Source organism: Adiantum capillus-veneris, chromosome 2, assembly GCF_014529385.1.
Source record: "Adiantum capillus-veneris isolate H3 chromosome 2, ASM1452938v2, whole genome shotgun sequence".
NCBI classification, from domain to species: Eukaryota; Viridiplantae; Streptophyta; class Polypodiopsida; order Polypodiales; family Pteridaceae; genus Adiantum; species Adiantum capillus-veneris.
Genome location: NC_140932.1, coordinates 49,721,292 through 49,741,465, shown reverse-complemented (window position 1 = coordinate 49,741,465; position 20,174 = coordinate 49,721,292). Strand labels below are relative to the sequence as shown.

The 20,174-nt window shown below is 43.0% G+C and overlaps 1 protein-coding gene across 3 annotated transcripts in view; it reads left to right on the top strand.

Annotated features, from left to right (window-relative positions):
* LOC147462754 (uncharacterized) overlaps positions 1-10,387 on the top strand; it is a 76,579-nt gene extending 66,192 nt beyond the window's left edge. The window contains exons 4-6 of one of the 3 annotated variants that reach the window (XM_086485312.1): positions 7,690-7,857; positions 8,053-8,292; positions 8,377-10,387. In XM_086485312.1, coding sequence (XP_086341438.1) covers positions 7,690-7,857; positions 8,053-8,292; positions 8,377-8,616 — 648 coding nt within the window. In that variant the 3' untranslated portion in view covers positions 8,617-10,387. The remainder of the gene's footprint in view (positions 1-7,689; positions 7,858-8,052; positions 8,293-8,376) is intronic. The other 2 variants (XM_086485298.1, XM_086485307.1) reach the window with 2 other exon arrangements.
* Positions 10,388-20,174: the final 9,787 nt, after the last annotated feature.

Below are 20,174 nucleotides of genomic sequence, written 5' to 3'. Positions count from 1 at the left end.
TTCTAAGTGTCATTACTCACAGGCAGTCACAGATTGCTTCTCGACGTTTGGTACGACGAAAGAAGAGGGTGTTTCTAGCTTGGCTAGAGCAGGATTTATATCAGTTGTTTTTGAGCCAGAATTCAAGCGAGGCATGGCGACTCTTCCATGAGCACTCCCCCCCACTGATCATCACTTTTACGGAGGTATTGGGTCAGTATACATCATCTCTCTACAGTGTCTTGAGGCAGCCAACTCTTCTAGAACCAATAGAGCCATGCCCACACACATGTGCTTTCTTTACCGCCGAGATGGTAAAGAAAGCCATTGATAGGAGGAAGACTAGGAGAGCATATGATCACAATGGCATGGTAGCAGAGCTTTTTATACATGCCCAAGATTTGCTTGCAGAGCTTCTAGCAGTGATGTTCAACCGTGCCATGTGTGAGGGCCTACCTGATACTTGGAGTTTGTCCACGATTGTACCTATCTTCAAGTCAGGGGACCCTATGGAGCTTGGGAACTACCGCACTATCATGATTGGACACACATTGGCACGGTTGTATGCACAGCCATCCTTGAGCAACAATTGAGTAGATGGGCAAAGAGAGAGGGTGTACGGGCAGCAGGACAGGCAGGTTTCAGGAGAGGTTTCTCTATTCTTGATCATATTCTGACACTCAGAGCCATTATTGAGGAGGGGAGATCACGTGGGAGACGGCTCTGTTGTTGGTTTGTGGACTTCCGCAGAGCCTTCGATACAGAGCTAGAGACAGAGTTACATCACATTTGTTATTGTCCGGTATACTATGAGATACGAGGGCGCTTTCACTGTCTATTCAGAGAGGGCTTTGGACCGTTGGCTAGAGTCATGAGATATCAGGATCAGAGATGCCTCGGGCTGTTTTTGCTAGAGCTGCACAGACACAAGGAAAGTCTCATGAGGAGATCAGGTAGTGGGAGACATTCACAGCGAGAGATCACTGACTTCTTTAGAGCAGGGACTCAACAGCCAGGTGAGCATGATTCACAGCAGACTTCAGAGCCCACTTCTACCAGAGGTATATTGGTGGAGAGAGCCACTGAGCTCAGGAGAGCTAGACGCCCACCCCTACGGGGGAAACCACGACATCGATGGAGGCTCCACCAGAGAATCAGGACTATTCTAGCACGACATGGGAGACACCCAGTACGACTATTTACAGAGGCGGACATTGATGAAGCTCTTCAGCGACTGATGCAATACTTTCTTGGACAATGCCCGATGCCGGGCATCCTTGGGCAAGGATGATGATGATCATGATTTTCACGCTGACGATTTTAGTCTTTTAGTTTTTTAGTCTTTCACTTCACTTCATTTTCTTTTTGTACCTAGACATTGGATTAGATCCACAAGGATTGTATCAGTTTGGTCTCTTAGGTCATTTTGGCCTTTTGAAGACGTTTAATATAACATTTCATTTCATTTTTCTCTTCAAAGACTACAGGAGATGGGAGTACCCATAGAGCTGATATGGGGAGTAATGCTTTATACAGGACAGTCGTGGGGCAGGTTCGTACTCCGGAGGGGTTATCTTAGCATATTCACTCCACTATTGGAGTGAAACATGGATGCCCACTCTCCCCTACATTGTTTGGTTTGTATGTAGATGAGGTTTCACATTACATTGAGAGGGGAGTCGACAGAGGAGCACAACTAGCAGGGACCTGGATATGATTACTACAGTATGTAGATGATATTGTGTTGATCTCAGATTCGCCTGAGTTGACAACATGTGGATGCATTGCACACTTATGCTAGTGATAGAGGCTTGTCAGTGAACCTTGGCAAGACCAAAGTTATGGTGTTAAACGCCACAACATAGTGGGTCAAGCGATCTGCATTTTAATTCAAAATATTTCTCCCCAATACCAAGATCTTCAACCTCTACTGCTATTGAGGTGGCAGTAGGTATATCCATATCCCATAAGACACAAAATCGATTTCTATTACCAGTAGGGCATGGAGGACATATCACCTGCCCAAGAGACCCAGACCTGGGAAAATGCACCACCTCTACCCATACCGGACAGGAATGGCAAATCAAACTATGGTAAATCTTGTTAGGAGACCAAGGAAGTACATGAACCATCTGTTTGCCGTAGAACAGAGGAGACATTTCCAATAACTTCTGTTTTATAAGGAGTCTTTGTAAGATGCACCTCATAAAACCCCCTTGAAGCAAAGTAAACCCCATCAATAAAGAACCCACCCAAAAGGGATTTTATCCATTGAGCTACATCATTGGCTGAAGGAAGCTTGCCCGGGAAGAAAATTATAACGGCCGATTGCGGTAGCTTTTTCAGAGGGGCAGCTATGGCAGGTAATTTCATTTTATACTTTATTTGGGGTATTGCTTTGCCCCATTGGGACCTGCTCAATTCAAACTCCTGATGAAGAGTATCATAAACATATTTCTCATTTGGCAAAGCCTCTGAGAAAGGTTCTAAGTGCTGACGTTTCGCTTCAACTGATTTCTCCCGGCGAGAAAACACAAGGGAAGTGGAAGAGGACTCCATAGAAATACACAAAGGTTAACAAGGCAGAAGATAGACACCACAGAAGGGAAAAATAACACACAGACACAGACACACACACACTAGCGTGCGCAAAGACACACACCCGCTGAACACTCTGACACCCACAAGACAGCACACAAACTCCAGCATGCTCTGGGTCACCTGCTCACAGCGCACAAACGAACGCACCAGAACACGCAGAGAAAGCTGCTCGCGAAACACAGATGCAGACCAAGCTGACAAAACTCAGACTCAGACCTGCTCGCGAACATTCAGACCAGCACACACATACGCGTGTCTACACACATACTGATAGCCGTTTTTCGGCTCTCCATAATTGCCATAGTAAGCTACCTCACCCTACCAAAATCACCCAAACACTATGGCTATCCCTACCATTTCACTGTAAATAGGCGTGTGTGAATTAGGGGACTTTTTCCATATCTTCTTAAAAAACCCTCAGCTAGCTAGTCACTGGGCTAGGTGAGCCAAAAAAAATAAAAAAATAAAAAAATAAAAGTATATTATGGCTTCTTTGTGTGTAAATATTTCATTGTATATATGGCCTAAATATAGGGATTTTTTATAATTATTTTGGTATTTTATTTAAATATTTCTACTTAGGTGTGTGTTTTATTAAACCTATGTACACCTTCTTTCATCCTCTTACACCATAATTATATTTTTTGCCAATATGTACATACTCTAACCTCATATATTTCCTTTATACAAATCACTCCCACATTTTCACCCTCACCCTCGTGAAAACAAAAAATTGATTTCTACTCATTGGTTACTTTTATTATATTATTTACTTGCATACCTTTTCCTCTTTCACCCAAAATAATTCAAGGAGGGACCATATCATATGATTCCAATATCTTTCCATATCCATAACTCCTCCATATTTTTATTATTATTTTTACTCATTATTTTAACACCATGTGCTCATTGAGCTAAAGTCCATGAATAGTCCATATACTAGTCCCACCATGTATATATTTCTTTATTCACCAATAATCCTCCTCCATGCATGGGTCAAGGGCAACTTGGATGCTTTGTATTATAATATAACAAAGGAGGGGCTCACTCTTGGATGCATTGTACAAATTCAACAAAGGAGGGGTCCACTAAAAGACTTTTGCAGGCATAAAAACAGGCTTTTTGGTGAGAATTTTGGCACCTATCTCCACTCCGAATTTGGAGCGGTGGTCAAAAGAGAAAATGTAGCCCACGCTCTGAATAATCACCTCAAATTTTTTCATGATTTTTGGAGCTACCAACGGTGAGATATGATTTTTAGAGTGGACCCCAGTCTGCCCACTTTTCTCACAAGTAGCCTATAGTCTTCTCTCACCTCTTTCCACACTTCTACACACACACACACACACACACACACACACATTCCTCTCAATCCCTCACTCAAACCTGAACCTTCAATGGTTTCTCTCACCTTCTTCACCATTAACCTCCCCACTTACTTCCATAGATCTCATATGAGCTCTCCATGTACATACATAAACCCTCTCCATGTCTCTCTCTATTGCTTCTATGTTACAATTTCATTTACCTCTCCTAAAAATATCTAAAATTCAGCATCTTAACCATGATAACTTCTGCAAATTGAGAATTTTTCATCAACAAATCCTCTTTTCATCGTGGTGGTCAACCGTGGCGGCGGCGTAAAGAAGCGAAGAAGAAGAAGAAGACCAACGGTCATTTTTTCCACAATCTACACAAGGGTGAGTTCAAGCTTCTTCAAAGCTTCACTATCTCAATGATTCTCTTTTAATTCACCCCTCTTACTTCAACCATCCACCTCATTCTACCCATTGTAAATTCATCATTAACTTTCTAGTGATTATCAACACTAACCACTAACATACTAACACAAAATAGCATTGGCCTAACCATAAAAGACACCTCACCTCAAGACATGTACAAAGTAACTCTCTCTGTCTCTCTCTCTCTCTCTCTTTCTCTCTCTCCTTTTCCTTAAAACTCTACTTTCACCTTATTCACCATCAATAATGCTCTCTTTTGTGCCCACACCCATGACTCAAGCAGACAAAGAAGGCCCGCAATGTTTTGATATTCAAAAAAATCATAATCCTGATTTGTTAGCTTGTAAATTAGGATTTTCAATAATATTAATGAGGGGTCTCCAACCTATAAATAGGCCCCTCTCCTTCTTGTAAAACAACCTCCAACATCTCACATAGCACCCCAACACTCTATGCGTGAGGAGAGACTTAGGTGTAGCAACCACTTGTGAGCTTCACTCTTGGTGTGAGAGAAGCCTTCAAGCTACACATTGCAAGTGAGAGAGCGTGAGTTCCACAAATCTCAAAACCACTATTGTACGTGCTCCTTCATCATCAATAAATTGAGGTTTGGTGCATCAAAGGCGTGATTCAACGTTTAAATCTTCGTCCTTCCATTTGTGCAATACGGTTTGGTGAATTCAAGGTGACTTGTGTATTTTGAGTTTTATCGGTTGATCTTGATTTTAGAAAGTGTTTTAGTGTGTTTTTCATTGCCAGTTTTGTGTCCATTGTAAGAGGGTATTGTGGTGAGAGGTCTCCCACACCCTAAGACAGCGTGTGTGTGTTTTGGCAATGATTAGCAATCACTAAGCATTGAGTGAGTTTTGTACAAGTTCTACGATAGCATCATAACGAACCATCTCCATTTGCAAGTCACAAATAAGGTATTATGCAAGATCCTTCCCTCTCTCTCTTCCCTTTGCTCTAGCTCTCTCTGGTCCATTTCATGTGTGTCTTGGTGTGAGGTTGCTTGTGTATGTTGTGTGGTGCATCTTCTTGGTTGTGCCAAAATCTCTCTTGCGTCCTAGTTCGCATACCATAACTAGGTGGTGCCCCTATCTTGTTTGGGTTTGGCTGTGGGTTTGTTTTTGTGTTGTGCTTGTGGTTGCCCCAGCCCCAATTGAGCAGCACGGGAGCCTTGAGGGGTGTTTAGAGGTCGCCTCTCTTGTTGCCCGCCCCGGACCGCCTCAATACGTGTGTATATATGTATGTGTGTATGTACACATACACGTGCCTACACACACATACGTGTGTATATATGTATGTGTGTATGTACACAGTGGACATCTGACACCCACATCTATATTCATAAGTGCACACATATATAGGTGTCTGCATAAGTATAGACACTCACACATACATACATATACATTTATTTCTTGCTAGCTATGCACCCACTCTCAAATATTTAGATATGTATACAATTCGAGGGGCAAAGGAAGATAGCGATAGAGAAATGGAGTGCCCACTTTGTTGGAAGCTTGAGAAAGAAAAAAAAGCAAATATCAATTTTCTTGCATGAGAAAAAAATCAAATCTATTCTTTAATTTGTGTCTACGAAAACTCTATATTTTTGAATCATTCTATTGCTAAATATTGCCCAATACTAGTTGAATACAAAGCTCATGTTGCAAAGGTTGAAACCTCAAAGTCAAGTTTTGTGTTTCAATTGTTTCCCTGAAATGTTTCGGAGTTCGGGGTTTCAGAGCTGCAATACGCATGACGTGCAGCAAGTTTTGCGTTTCGCCAGTTTTATCGAAACATTTTCCCCGTTTTGGGGTTCTGGGGTTTCAGAGCCGCGAAATGCGTTTCTGTGTCTCACTGAATTGCATATACCTGTGTATGTGAGGAGCAGCTTTGGATGTGAATTGTGCTGACACTGCATTGTACTTGGCTGGCGAGGAGGCCAAACTCTAGAAGAGCCAGCATGCGCTTGAGACTTTTTGTACTGATCAATCATTGGTGCAAGACAGTTGCAATTTGGTTCAGTCAGTCACCCAATCCGTATTTGTCTCTTGGAGAAGGCTTTAGATCAGGAATGTCCTGTCAAGTCAGCCTTGACACCAGAGCATCAAATTGTCCCCCTCCTCTTGAGCATTCAGAAGAAGCTTCTACACTAGAGTTTGGCTCGACTCTCCCTAACAAAAAGGATTGTAGTGGCCAACCATATGCTCTTTTGACAAAGTGATACATCTCCCGGGGTGCTGAAGGGCTATGGATAAATTTCGGCTAGCTTGCATGCGTGTAGGTAAAGCTGACCTGCACAGCCGGTAACGGCGCTTTTTGGGGGGGGCACCACAAGCTTTTAAAATATAAGGTGCAGGCGTCATTGACATCGCAAGCGCACGCATCTAGCGTAGCGGTGAGGGCCTCTCATCCTGGGCTAGAGGTCCTGTGTTCGACCTGGCCGTGTGCAGTCGGTGTTGACCTTTTGGTCAAACCTTGCCAGCCGGTTGAAAACAACCGGCAACCGGCTTCAGTTGCTTTGCCACGAGGGCTAGCAGGCCGAAATTTAACGAAAACCCTGAACCTTGGAAGGAGCTCTTTCCGACCGGGCTCGTGTTTTCGTAGTAGGTGGCCTACAGTGCCCAGAGACTTGATGTCTTTTCACAGAGATGCGCAAGGTCTGCTTGAGCTGGAGGACAGATTTTCTCTGAGCTTGTAGAGGTTTTGGGAGAGGTGACCTGGCCTGTTGCAACGATGACCCTCTTGCATGGAGGAGAGACTTCGCCAGCCACTGATTTGGAACCCCTTGCTACCTTGTGAGCATGAACATATGTTAGGCAGTAGACTATATGAGCTTGGGGTGCCAATGGCAGCTGGATCCTTATAGAATTTTGGGTAGTGGGTTGGCTTCTATAGCATGATTGAGGACGTACAAGGCTCAAGCGAACAAATTGAGCCTCATTTGGGGACGATTAGCTATGTGGCAGGACATTTGGGTAGCTCTCTACAGAGTGGCATATACCTTTCGAGTGCCAGGCCCCAGTTTGGATGGGGGGCTTTCACGTAGATAGAGGTGCTGATTGCAGTCAGAGCTTGTACAGCTGAGGGAGAGTGGTTGCATTACCCCACTTAAGGGTTGCTTTAGTTCAATCCCTCGGTTATTTTTTTCTCGTTCTTTGAGTCTACATGGTTGTTGTGAGTGTGTAGATTTTGAAATCTTCTTGTGCTCTGTAATTTGATGCTTGAGTGTTATAGTTGTTTAGATTAAAAGAATGTTACAGTTTGAAGCTTAAGACAGGTGATTTGGAAGCCGCACTTAATGTTTTTGTAGTCTGGAACATTTGAAGGTCATATGGGGTTCTGGTTTTTGTATGTTCAGCTTTGGAGTGAGAGATTTAAGGTCTTTCAGAGTGAGGTTATCGAACATGCACAATTTCTGAAGCAACAACATCTCCTAGCATTGCAAAACTTCAAGACAAAAATGGACACACGAACACCAAAAAAGCCACAATTGTCACGAGAGCTTCTAAATGAACGGAAGGTGCAGGTATGTCAGCGATTGATAAAGGTTTGATCTAAAACTTGTTATTTTCATTCCCTGGTAAAATCCAAATTTCTAAACATGGGGAACAAAGTGGAACATTGCCTAGTTCTAACTAGCGGACCTTCAGTGTGTGTCACTTAGCTCCAAGATTTTCTTTCTCTACACAGTGATTGTGCGTCAACTCTTATGCCAATGCAGACATTCCTTGGCAAGCAAGGCAAGTACCTAGAAGCACAAAGAGTGAAGAAACATGCAGATTGTAAGGAGGTGAAAGAGCTCCAAGCTACACTAGCAGCTTATCAAGCAGAAGTTGGACTCAAGGAACAAGCTTTGCGGGCGAAGCAACGAACAGAAATGGGGATTCTTCTCCAACGTGCTGCACAAACGCGGGATGAGCTTAGGAAAAACAAAGAGCAAAACCTCACCTGTTGTGCTCAGGCATGCTTCATGATTTTTTTCCTAACATAAAGTGTGCAATTGATCAGTTTTGTGAGTCTTTTGTCATTGTCGGTCATGTTACAGCGCCACAAAAACATCATAAGGGACCTTGATGCTTTGCACAAGCAAGAACAGCTCAAGCATGACCATAAGATGCAAAAGATTGTACGAGAGTTTCGGGCCTTGGGCGGAGAACTCAGGGACTTAACTCATGCCATGGAGACATTGATTGTCCCAGCGTTAACAGAGCTTGGTGGTGTGGAAGAGTCTGCCTCATCGATTTTGGAGGTCCAATGCCTTAATATTGGAGGACTGCAGAGCTAACAATAGCACTCTGTGATCAGATGCTGATGTCAGGAGGCACCTTGCAAGTTGAGGATGTTGCTCGTGTTTATGCTTTGAGGCTGAGTTGCCACAGGCCTCCGGTATTCCAAAAAAGATGGGCAATTGAGGTCGCTGTGTGCATCCGATTTGTGCAACTTAAGCTGATAAGGCCTTCAAGCAAAGGAGAGGTTCATGAAAATGCTGTGTAGCTTGTAGCAGCATTTTTTAGCAATCTAATCTTCTTGAGTGAAGATTATGTTTGTAATCGTTTGTATTCCCATGTGATTCTTGATTTTGCAGAATGTCTTTCTTTTAGCAAGGATGTTAGCAACAAGAAGGAGAGAGAGCCAATGGAATGTTTACGTCTGCAATGGGCCTAAAATCCTATCGAGACTGAAAAACGTACATCATTGTCATATGTTCCAAATGTTTTGTACAAAAAAACAAAGATTACGGTAACAAATGCTAAACAAATAAGTAAACCAACCGGGAACCTGGTAGTATGTCTCCCAAAGCCTAATCTCCTGTTTAGGTTGCCCCTGTAAACATCACATAAACACGCAGGGTTCGTTGCACCACGACATCTATCTCCTCCTTTTCATAAGAGTTGCTATATGCCCCTTAGCCTTGATGCAATGATGGTAAATATATCGGTGAACCTCATAGGAGTTCCTGTAGGCCTCTAGATTGTAAATTTATTGGTGCGTGATCCGCAAGAGGGACGAAGGCTTCGAGATAGTAAGAGCTGCTGCTATGGAAGAAATCTATCACTAGCCTGTGAATGGGTCTTTTGCTAGATCGTGCTGAACTTCCTTATAAAGCATGTATGTGCGTATGTAACTCCAACAATAATGGCCCAAGGCATCTTTGATCAGTATAATCCATCGCCCTCGAAAGGGACCCAAAATCATCATCTAAAAAGGCCATGAATAGGCTATTGGGCATGGATATATGTAATGCTCTTGTGTCTCTGGCTCCAAGTAGCATAGCTGAAATATCCTTTGCTCCAAAGGTACTGAAATATATATATATATATATATACCTGTCTCTTATCTACAACTAATGGGAGGTGTGAAGCTGTCCTATGATCCTATGATACATCAATGCCCGTGCGAGGTTTGCAAATCCATGTATCTTGGCCATGAGGTAAATCCGTCCTCGGCAATATGAAGCAAATGCTGTTTGTAAAAAGCCATATTCTTCCCAAAATTTGGTAGAGCACCCATGTCTTATCTATATCAATTTTCACAAGATCTTGTTTGATAGTCCTTTTAATCAGTGAATGTGGGAATGCGAGCGATGGTTTGCCAAGGAGTATTGAGCGGGTGCAATTTGCTCATTGTAAAGCCATGTACTTGAAACCAGGTTAAAATCCATCCACACCAACATCTAAAGTCTCCCGATGTCTAGTTGCACGAAGGACTTGAGGACTAATCTAGCATAAATTTGAAGCCATGTATATGTGCTATTGATCTTGTAAGTGCCTTAATTACAATAGCTCTCAATTCCTCTCTAGTGACTTGGTGTGGCACGCCAATCTTATATATGAACATCCCAAAGATCATAGTATGTACTGGGTTCTCCATATCTCATTTATCATCCCTTGTCCAAACGGATCGACTACAATGTTTTAGACAAGGTCCCCCAATTTTGTACCCCATAAAATTATATCCATGCAGTTTGCTCATAGTTTGAATGGGGCATTCTAGAGTGTTTTTAGCATAATTTTGTGCAGTTTATGTTATGTATGCATTTGCGGATACAACTTGAGCTAGGTATAGCTCATAGTTACCAAATTCACAAGTTTACAGGTTTTTTTGGACACGTGCAATCGTCCATAGAGCTGCTCATTCAAATGTGAGCAAGTTCGCTACGCTTTTGGCAGTGCATGTTTACCATTTGTGGATCTGTTTACTAAGATGTTGAGTATCTGTTTTCATGAGATTTTGGTGAGTTTTTTGCTTAATTTTTAGGGAAAAATTTATCAAATTTTCCTTAGATTCTCATTATGTTCTATGCGTATCTGCAGTTTTACTCTCTGATGGTTTAGCGATCAGTTTGACTCCCACTTTTGATAGGTTTTGTAGTTGGGACACAATTTTGTGTTCTTGTACTCACTCTCGTAGGAGTGAGAGGTGCATATGCTTGAGTGGCTACAACTTACATGCAATCACAGATTTTCCAGGTTTTTTGTAGATCTATGCGGATAATTTTCTTGTGGGATCCTTTGCAGGTGAGCTCCACCATGCTCTGAACACAGATCATTTAGCTATACAGGATGTCCGAGTAGACTCTATAGAGATAGAGGGAGAGCAACAGTGCTCTAGTGAGATACGGCAGGTGTTGTCAGAGTGTGTGCAAGAAAGGTAGAGCGGATTTACTCCCTAGAGACACAGGTAGAGATGACGGACATGAAGCTCTTTGATATGCTCATGCTCGAGACTGATGAGTTGATGCCAAGACACAGTTTCACATGAAGTTCTTTGATATGCTGATGCTGGAGGCTGATGAGTTGATCTCAGGAGACACAATTCCGCATGTGCTCATGCTAGAGACCATATTGACAACTGTGAGAAGATTTTTTCAAGGTTGGAAGAAGTTAATCTTACCCTGTCAGGACAAAAGTCTGTATTTGGAGTTAATATTGATTGTGGGACATATGTGTGGTCCTTATGATAGAAGGACTTGGCAATAGGGCAAGATGATGCTAAATGAGAAATCTATGTGGTGAGGTTTGGGACGAAGATTGTGAGTTCTTGCCAACAAGATTATGTCATATGGAAAAGGAATTACAGGGAGAGTTGTCACAACATTGACCAACGAAAGAAGCAATTGAAGGTAAAGGTTTCTTATTCTCCTCCCTCATGTGTTGGTACTACACTCACCCTTAAGATTTTTGGGAGGTGTCAACAAGGATCTCCAATTTCGGTAATTTTTGTGGGAGATTGTGTGGCTTGGGATTCAGAGCTGAATTTTTACAACCAGACTTTGATTTCAAGCATGCTTCGACCTCCATTTTGGAATTAAGAGTGTGTTCACGTGCAATAACACAAAGGTTTGGGCTTCTACAAATCTTCCACTCTCTGTAGTTGGAAGCTCAACTGAAGTTGCAATTTACATAACTACTACAAAGGAGTGTAAAGTATTGTATTGGGTGTATGTATGCATATTGTGATCACAAGTTTTGACAAAGACATTATATTTTTGGTCCACTGCATATTTTGTGCAAAAGTTTGAGTTTTTGCAAACATGTCTTAACAATGGTGGAATCAATGGTATTGTCCGTGATAAATTGGAGAAGAACAACTTCCATACTTGGAAGTTCAAAATGACCAATTTCTTTAATGAGTAGATGCTATTTTGGGAGTACATTGAAGGTGAGCCATATTTGAAGTAATGGTTGTTTGATACATTGGTGACATCTAAACTAGCACACACTACCTCGTCAATAAAAAACAAGTCGACCGGAATCTAGACACAAAGTACAACCAACCGCTTGTGGCCATAAACGCTGTCCAAAAGATAAGCATCCTCGAGGGAAAATTGCTTTGGAATGGTTTGTTGAAGCCATATGTGTCGGTATGTGTGGCCAAGTTGGAAAATGGGGACTTGTCAAAGCCGAAACGCCATCAAGGGGGGGGATTCATCGATGAGACAATGTGGAGTTGAGATGCTCCGGATGCAAGCTAGAGGAGAGCCGATGCCGCTCTCACATCTGTCTCCTATCAAAATTAGGTCGGGGATCATGGGGATGCCAAGGAAAATCCTCAAAGCCAAAACACTCTGGATGAGTGCGTGGGAGAGTAGTCAATGGCGAGGCTACACCGAAGGAGATCCAAATCACTCACTCGCTTTCGCTCAGCCAAAGCCGAGAGGAAACGGTCGACGCTGCCTTTTGCCGCTAGACAGAAGTGCTCACCGATGTTGTAGCCACCGAATCAGTGTCAAAATTGATGTCGAGCCAATGCCAATGGCCGATGCCGAGAAGAAGCCGTTTGAAAGAAGCTCTCTCAACCGGGATGTCCTAGCTCCCCGATGTCGCCGTGGGGAGAGACTGGCAAAGCCGATGCACTGTCGCAAACCCAAGAGAGGATGACGCCGATGTCAAAGACCGAGACCAAGAGGAAGTGCTCACTCTCGTGTGTATATGCACCCAAGAGCATACGCTATCTCTCCTCTCTCTCTATCTTTCCTCCGTCGATGTCGTCTCTTCACTCTCTTTCTTGATAGTGAGTGTGTAAACACACTCTTACACACACACACACTACTTCTTTGATATTCTCTTTTGATTCTTGTCTCTTAGGTATGCACATTTCACCCTCCTCGGCTTGCATCCGGTGGAAAACAGCTACAGAGCCCGCCACAGACCCACCACGCCCCTGCACATTTTCCACCGTTTCTCCATCACAGCTATCGGAACTGCAGTCCACACTACACTGCCGTTTATAGCCGCTTGGCACCGGTGGGGAAGCGTGAACATTGCCGATTGCGTACGCCCTCTGCAGGTCTCATTGACTTTGGAAATCTAATCGACCGTCATCAACTATCCTGCATGTGCTGCAAGTGCCGACCGATGGCCTGCCGTTCATAGCCTCACTGTTTTCCTGCGGATAGGTCTGCATGTGCGCAGTCTATCTCTCTCTCGCGTACAAAATCACCGTGTGTGTGTGTGTGCATGCGAAGCTCAATTTGACAACACTAACTATGGTTTGCCAGTGTGTGTGTACACGCACAACCCTATCTCCCTCTCCTTGCTCGTTGGTCGATTTCTTTTGTATTGATTTTCTTCTCCACACACTAGCTATAGCACTGCTAAATTTGGGGCTTCTCGTTGCCCATTATCAACACTATGTGTGTGTGTGTGTGTGTGTGCGCGCACGCGCGCGCATAATCACACACACTATGTGTATCCTTGTGTCCTTGCCCGATTTTCATATGCTGCTCCCATTCCTTGGCACTGCTCGTTACCTGAAACAAAGTAGGCAACTCTGCACACAAACTCTCAATGCTCACAAAATATGCCCTCGATTCCTATGAGCTACCTGAGCATGGTGTCTAGCGCTCTGAGGTTCTTCTTCAAGAGGCTCTGCAGATTGCTAATTGCCTTGATTTCCAATGTGAGTGTGAGTGTGTGTTCACACACACAACACAACCAGAGGCTGCTGATTCCTACTCTGCAGACTTGTTTCTTCTCTATTCTTGCAGATCCCCAAATCCTCTATAGATTCATTCAAATCAAGAAATCCAATGCTGTCATCTATGCCAATTGTCGTGAGGGCTGGCTATGGGGAAAGAGTAGGCTGAAAGGCGCAGTGTTTTCAAAATCAAAAGCATGATGCATGTCTATGTTTGAATCCACGGTGCAACAATACTATGTGAGCAAGAAAGAGCAACAATGATAATAGAAGAGCAACTGCAATAGAGATGTTGATTGGCCATGCCAAATCAAAGCCACAAGTGCAAATTTAATTTGCTGATGCCAAAATCAAATCTGTGTTGAATGGTTTCAAGGTGTAGGGAATGGCCCTGCAGTGGCCATTCCTTGAAATAATGGGCGACCCCATGGCGACCGGCGGAGGCCGGGAGCCATGGTGGGAGCGCATTATTTCAGGAATGGCTGCAGTGGCCATTCCTTGAAATAATGGGCGATCCCAGGAATGGCCACTGCAGGGCCATTCCCGGCCTTCACAGTTGGCGGGGAGGGGGGCCATCTGATGCGAAAATCTACAGGAGGTGTAGTGCACACTGACGACACAGTGCGACAGTATTACAGCTGCTGAGGTGTCGTCACCTTAAGCCCATTCCGGCTGCTGATATGGGAGCACCTGATTCGAGGAGCAACCGCATGCTAACATGGTGCCAATCTGACGATTGTAGCATTGCTTTCTGCGCAGGAATGTCGTGGAGATGTACGGTGCAGACTGCACGTCCCCTGACCCCCAACTGTGAAGGTGTAGGGAATGGACATTGGGAGGTGCATTCTGCAGGTCAGGCGATCGGCGTCAGCCGGGAGCCTGCTGCAGAATGGGTCGACCAATGCCCATTCCTGGCCGTCACGGTCGCTGGGAGGATGCCAAGTCAGCAAGCGGAAAATGGAATGTTGTGCATTGCTTACACGTCAGCAGGCAGAATTTTAAGCTCAGATTTCGCTGGTGTCCCCCTGTTGTAGCAGGTCATTGGTTGCAGAAGCAGCCGACCAGAGACTGTGACGGTAATGACCTTTATCTCTTTAAAATTTCTTCCTAAATAACCGTTTGGAATAGATAAGAGAAGCCCCCAATTTCCTAATTACGTTTACCTTGATTATGATAGCAATTGTAATAACCGAACAAATAGCAACAATAAAGGTTACTGCTTTGCTTGAAATTGACAAAGTAATTTCTTGCTAGATAATAAAAAAATTTGCAACCGAGAAGAAAACCAAGAATCTCTAAGATTTTCAGACTTTTTGAGAGAGAGAGAGATCAACACACCTCGCGTGTGTGTGTGTGTAACTCCGGTTTCTTCTCCGACATCCCCGGCTTCTCCGCCATCATCTTTGGTTCTATTGACGTTGAATTTGGCTTCTCTGACATCTTTGGCTTCTCCGACATTGTCTCCGGCTTCTCCTATTCTAACTCCAGCTTCCTTGTTTTCGACACATATAGTGTGTATGTGCATCCCCGGATTTTGTTCTTTCCGCTTTGGATTTTTGACATCGGCACCATCCTCTCCAACTTCGACATTTTCGACATCGTTTTCTGGCACCGGCATCACTCTTAGACAGAGATAGAGACTGGATATATGGTCTTTTGTGGATTGTTGATGCATACACGTGGATATTTCCTGAGTCTACAATCCCCACCGCGAGACAGACACTGTCTCAATTAGATGGATAGAGAGAGTAGTTATCCTCGGTGCTAGCGATCACTCGAGAGACGTGATTTCCTAAGCACACTGCTCAGAGGTGTAGATTCAACATTGACATTACAGGTGGAATTTTCTATAGATTTCACAGGTTTACATGTACAAGTTGCAGTACCACTCAATTTTAGTGGGAGTTTTGCATATCAGATTTATGGGTTTTTTTAAACAGTACATGTGTACTATTGTGAGCTCTTTTGAGAGAGTATCCTTGCAGGGACTTTGTTTACTACATGCAATAGTTCTTGGCGCCTATTTGTGTTCGATTACTCATGTACGTTGAGTTGTCGTTACTGCCTATGTACGTTGTCTGTGGAGCCAATTTGGCTTGATTTTTTGGTAGTTACCTGACTATTTATGAGACTCGGACCAGAAGAGCCCTTTTGGAAACTATGGCTATTCTTGAGTCTGCATAACCTTTGGAGGGCCCTACGTAAGGTTTTCTTGAGCTAGGGTGTTCTCAACTGTTGAGACACTTTTGGTGATAGAGGTTACTGGCGATTCCTTCTTATCACGACCTTGCAATTAGGCTATGTATAGAGGTGTATGGGTGCTTTGACTTCGAGGAATCACACCTTTCGAGCAAAAATTTCCGCGTTAATACAAAGCCAAGCAAGTTCTTTCAAAGAAGGGCTATAACTAAAGAGAATTCAAATGGATTTATAAAAGCAAAATGAGATTAATTTCTTGGACCCATTCATCTATCATTCAAAGCGACAATTAAAAAAGTAGTCCTTTCAAAACTTGTGGTGGTCACATAGTAGCAATTTTGAAACAAGAGACAATTACATAAGCTCAAAATACTACTCCAAGATTGTATAGATGGTCTAACATGCCACACAAGATGATAAGAACATAGTAGACCTAACTAGATATATATAAAAAACCTTACATGTTTTTCAAAAGAGGTACAAGCTAAGTGATGAATTCTATGGTTGTGTGGATGCTCTTGCACTTTCTAGGTCTTGGAACAACTCGAGCTTGGTAAGTGATGCTTGATGCATAAACTCACGTGCCATAAGATCCATACCTAGGATCTGCAAAATAACAAAGTACAAAGGCTTACATCCCACATATGTGAACCTCTTGCTCTCACGTAGCTGAAACTCCTTGCATGTGCATCATGAGAAGCTAGTAATGGTCACAAAATAAGTGACACCCTTTGCAAGAGAGCCATCAATAGTGATATTAAAAACATGGCTATAATTCAAAACCACAATTGATTCCTTACGCCATGGTTGTCCTATGATGGTGAGGACAATCAAGATTTCCACATCAAAGTTGAAGAAAACATTTACCACACCTCATCGTACTGCAACAACTATCACTGTTGCTTGTCACATACTCTATCCGAAGATGACTATCATACTTTTGTTCCAATATTCTAATCATGGAAGATTTATTTGTTATTGGTGGAAACTCATTTGCAACAAAACCATCATAGTAATTAGGAAGTTCTTGGACAAAATCAATTTTGTATACTTGAGATAAAGCAACTTGTACATTGCTTTGCACGCTAGTGGCCTTATCATGTTTAAAACACTTTTTGATGACTTGCTATTTTTAGTCATATCCCCTACATCAAGATCTATTGGTGTTGATCTAGGGCATATTTTTTGGGAATGGTATATGGAATCAACCTAAAAAAACTTATAGAACTGGCTAACCACAGTGGAATGGAAACAAAAATCTCAATCAACTCAAAGTGTTAGCGCCCTGTTTGCACCATTCTCTTGTGTGGAGTTATCAGAGAGCAAAACAATCCATGTTTAGCTAAAAAATGGGAACATGCTGACTCATCAGTACTTTGCTTTGTGATGGTACTTTGCACAAGAATGGCTTTTGCAATAGTCCACGAATACATATCCTTGTGCCTTGAGGGGTGTGCCTTAGAACACAAGAACATTTACATATGTGATTGTCTTGTTGTGAAGTATGTCTACATACAAGCCTTGAGGTCAGTGCCATTGTAAAATTTGTTTACATACACCTTTGATTAAAGTTCTAGAAGCATAATAATAGTTTAGCAAAGTTTATGAAATGGCCGATTTTTTTGGGGTTTCTCTCTACGAGAGTTTATGGGCTAGTGTGAAATGTTCAACCTTGGGTAGAACTTTGCAAGCCATGGTGAGCACTATGATGTGTATTGTAGGTGTCTAGTGGGCAATTATGGCACTCAACATTAGCCCCCTATCAGACAAGTCCAGATGGACATCACTCTAAATGAGCTTGATGCATCAAAGCAACCGCCTTTATTTTCTACTGTCACATACATCTAGCCACCTACTGGGCGACTATGGCACATCTATCAGGCTATAGGTGTTTAGTGGGAAATTATGGCACTCAAGACAGTATCCCCTTGCCAGACAAGTTTGGATGGACATTACTCTAATTGACATTGAGGAATTAGAGCAGTCGACTTCATTTTTTGTTGTCACACACATCTACCAGTCTATGCACTTTTTGCCTTACTCTTGGACTCAAAGTTTATTCAATGCATAGATATCGCTTAACCTAAAAACCTTTAGAATCCAAAAAGTCAAATGATTTTGGAGACATTAGATACAAAACTCTCAATCATTTTGTCATCGTCAAATTGTTTGAGTACAAAAGCAGGGTGGGTAATACAAAAAGGTAGGCGTCACTTTGCCTAATTCTCAAAGTCCTGTTGCAATCGGCGTGCAAGCTGCATGCTCTTTGGTTGTATCGTCACTCTCATTGCATTTATGGTGTAGATATTGGTATCTTCGAACATAAATATGATGTGGGCATTTGTAGCTTCTTGAATTGCCTCCAGCAACATCGCTTGCATTTTGAATTGATTGTTATATCTTTTGAGCACCTCTCCTAGTATCTTCCAATATAAAGATGATGTGGGCATCTGCAGCTTCTTGAATCGCCTCCATCAACATTACTTGCATTCTGAATTGATTGTTATATCTTTTGAGAAGCTCCCTCATCATGCGAGCAAAGGGATCTCGTTGAATCAACAGCTCGGTTGACTTTTTGTAGTGCCGGATTTTTGCAAATTCCCTTGCTATTTTGCGACGCCGCTGAGGTTGTCTAGGGGACACTTGCATGTTTATAGGTGGGCGGCGTTTGGGCTTCTTAAAATGTTTTCACTTGCGCCTATTTACATGCTTTTATGTTGGATATGTTGCCTCTTCTGGATGCTTATCATCCTCCTCTCCCCTTGCCTCTCCTGATCTTGTGATGTAGGGAGAGCTCCCTAGCCATGGGGTAGTGTCTTCCCGGCCACTGGCACCCGTTGTGTGCACGGTATCTCAGCACGCTGCCATGGTGGCTCTGTCTCTGACTCAGTATCTGTATGAACCACCCGAGCTCTAGATGGTCCTACTTGTGATTGTTGGCATGGGACTATTCCCTATCAGGCTCCGATGATGCTAGGCCCTCTTCTTCTTGCTAGTGCTCATCGTGTTGCTTAACTCTATGTGGTGGTGTCTGTTGTTGTGCACACAATGAATCTTCTGTCTGAGATGACTCTTGGGCCCGACTACCATGCCCATTGCTTGAAGAGAACCTAGAACGGCTAGGTGTTTGCAGCCGTTTCCTTGTGACTTTAAGCCACGCCGACTTCTCACATCCTTGGAGAGTGTTTCTGCTGGTAGGCGGATTCTCTTTGGCTGTTTGTTTGGTGCATGCCATCGGATATGATAAGAGCTCACTTATGCTGAAGAAATAAGTGGTTTACGAGTGGATCTAATATTTATAAGGTCCCATTTTAAAAGGACCTGTTCACACTACTGTAATTTTAACAAAAAGCTATTATTTCTTAAAAGGGTGCCCCAAACTTTTTAAAAAATTATGTAAAGAAGAGTTGGACCATGCGTTCACGTGTAGTCACTGACGCAAAATCCACCTTGATCCTTGCCGCACTCTGCGTTGGCGCCATGCAGCACGCTTGGCGGGGGCCTTGCGATATTTGCCACTTGCTGTTGTGCTCTTGACGACTCAATTTGTGCACTTTCCTTGCAATCTTGGATTGTCACGCACGCTCCATTGTGAGCTTACGAGCAAATGTCGTGCGAAAAAACTAGTTGAAAATCTCTTCTTAATATTTAGATTGCACCATCCCACCACCAGGTTGATCAAATATTTTTAAATTACAGCCCCCTTGCTTGATAATGGGACTTCTCCATGCCTTGCGTGCTAAAAACCTCAAGCGAACCATATTTGTGCATAAAAGAATGTACCATGCGTAAACAAGGTATGTTGTTCACATAAGAAAACGATGCACTTTATTAAATGAAAACAATCTCTTGTAATAATTTCACTATGTGATGTGGCTTACCATGTAATGTGTGGTGTTATTTTCACCCCAAGAAAGGGTAAAGACCTTGGTGAAATCCGCCAAGACTTCTTGAAATGATTGGTGTGGTTCTTCTGTTGTGCTGATAAGACCTGTAACCTTGAACATTTTATCAAAAGTTTCCAGACTTACTTGCGCTTGTTTGCAAGCTCGCCATTCCAGTCATTGTCAGTAGTAGCTTTGCATAATTTCTTTCGGAGTTCCCAAGGGTTACCTACCTTGTGGTTGGAGCTGTTTTGAGCATCATATCAGGCTGGGTTTCCTTGGGTTGCTTTCTTCAAAAAGTGTTTGGCTTTTTGTCCACTCATTGACACTTGTTGTGCAA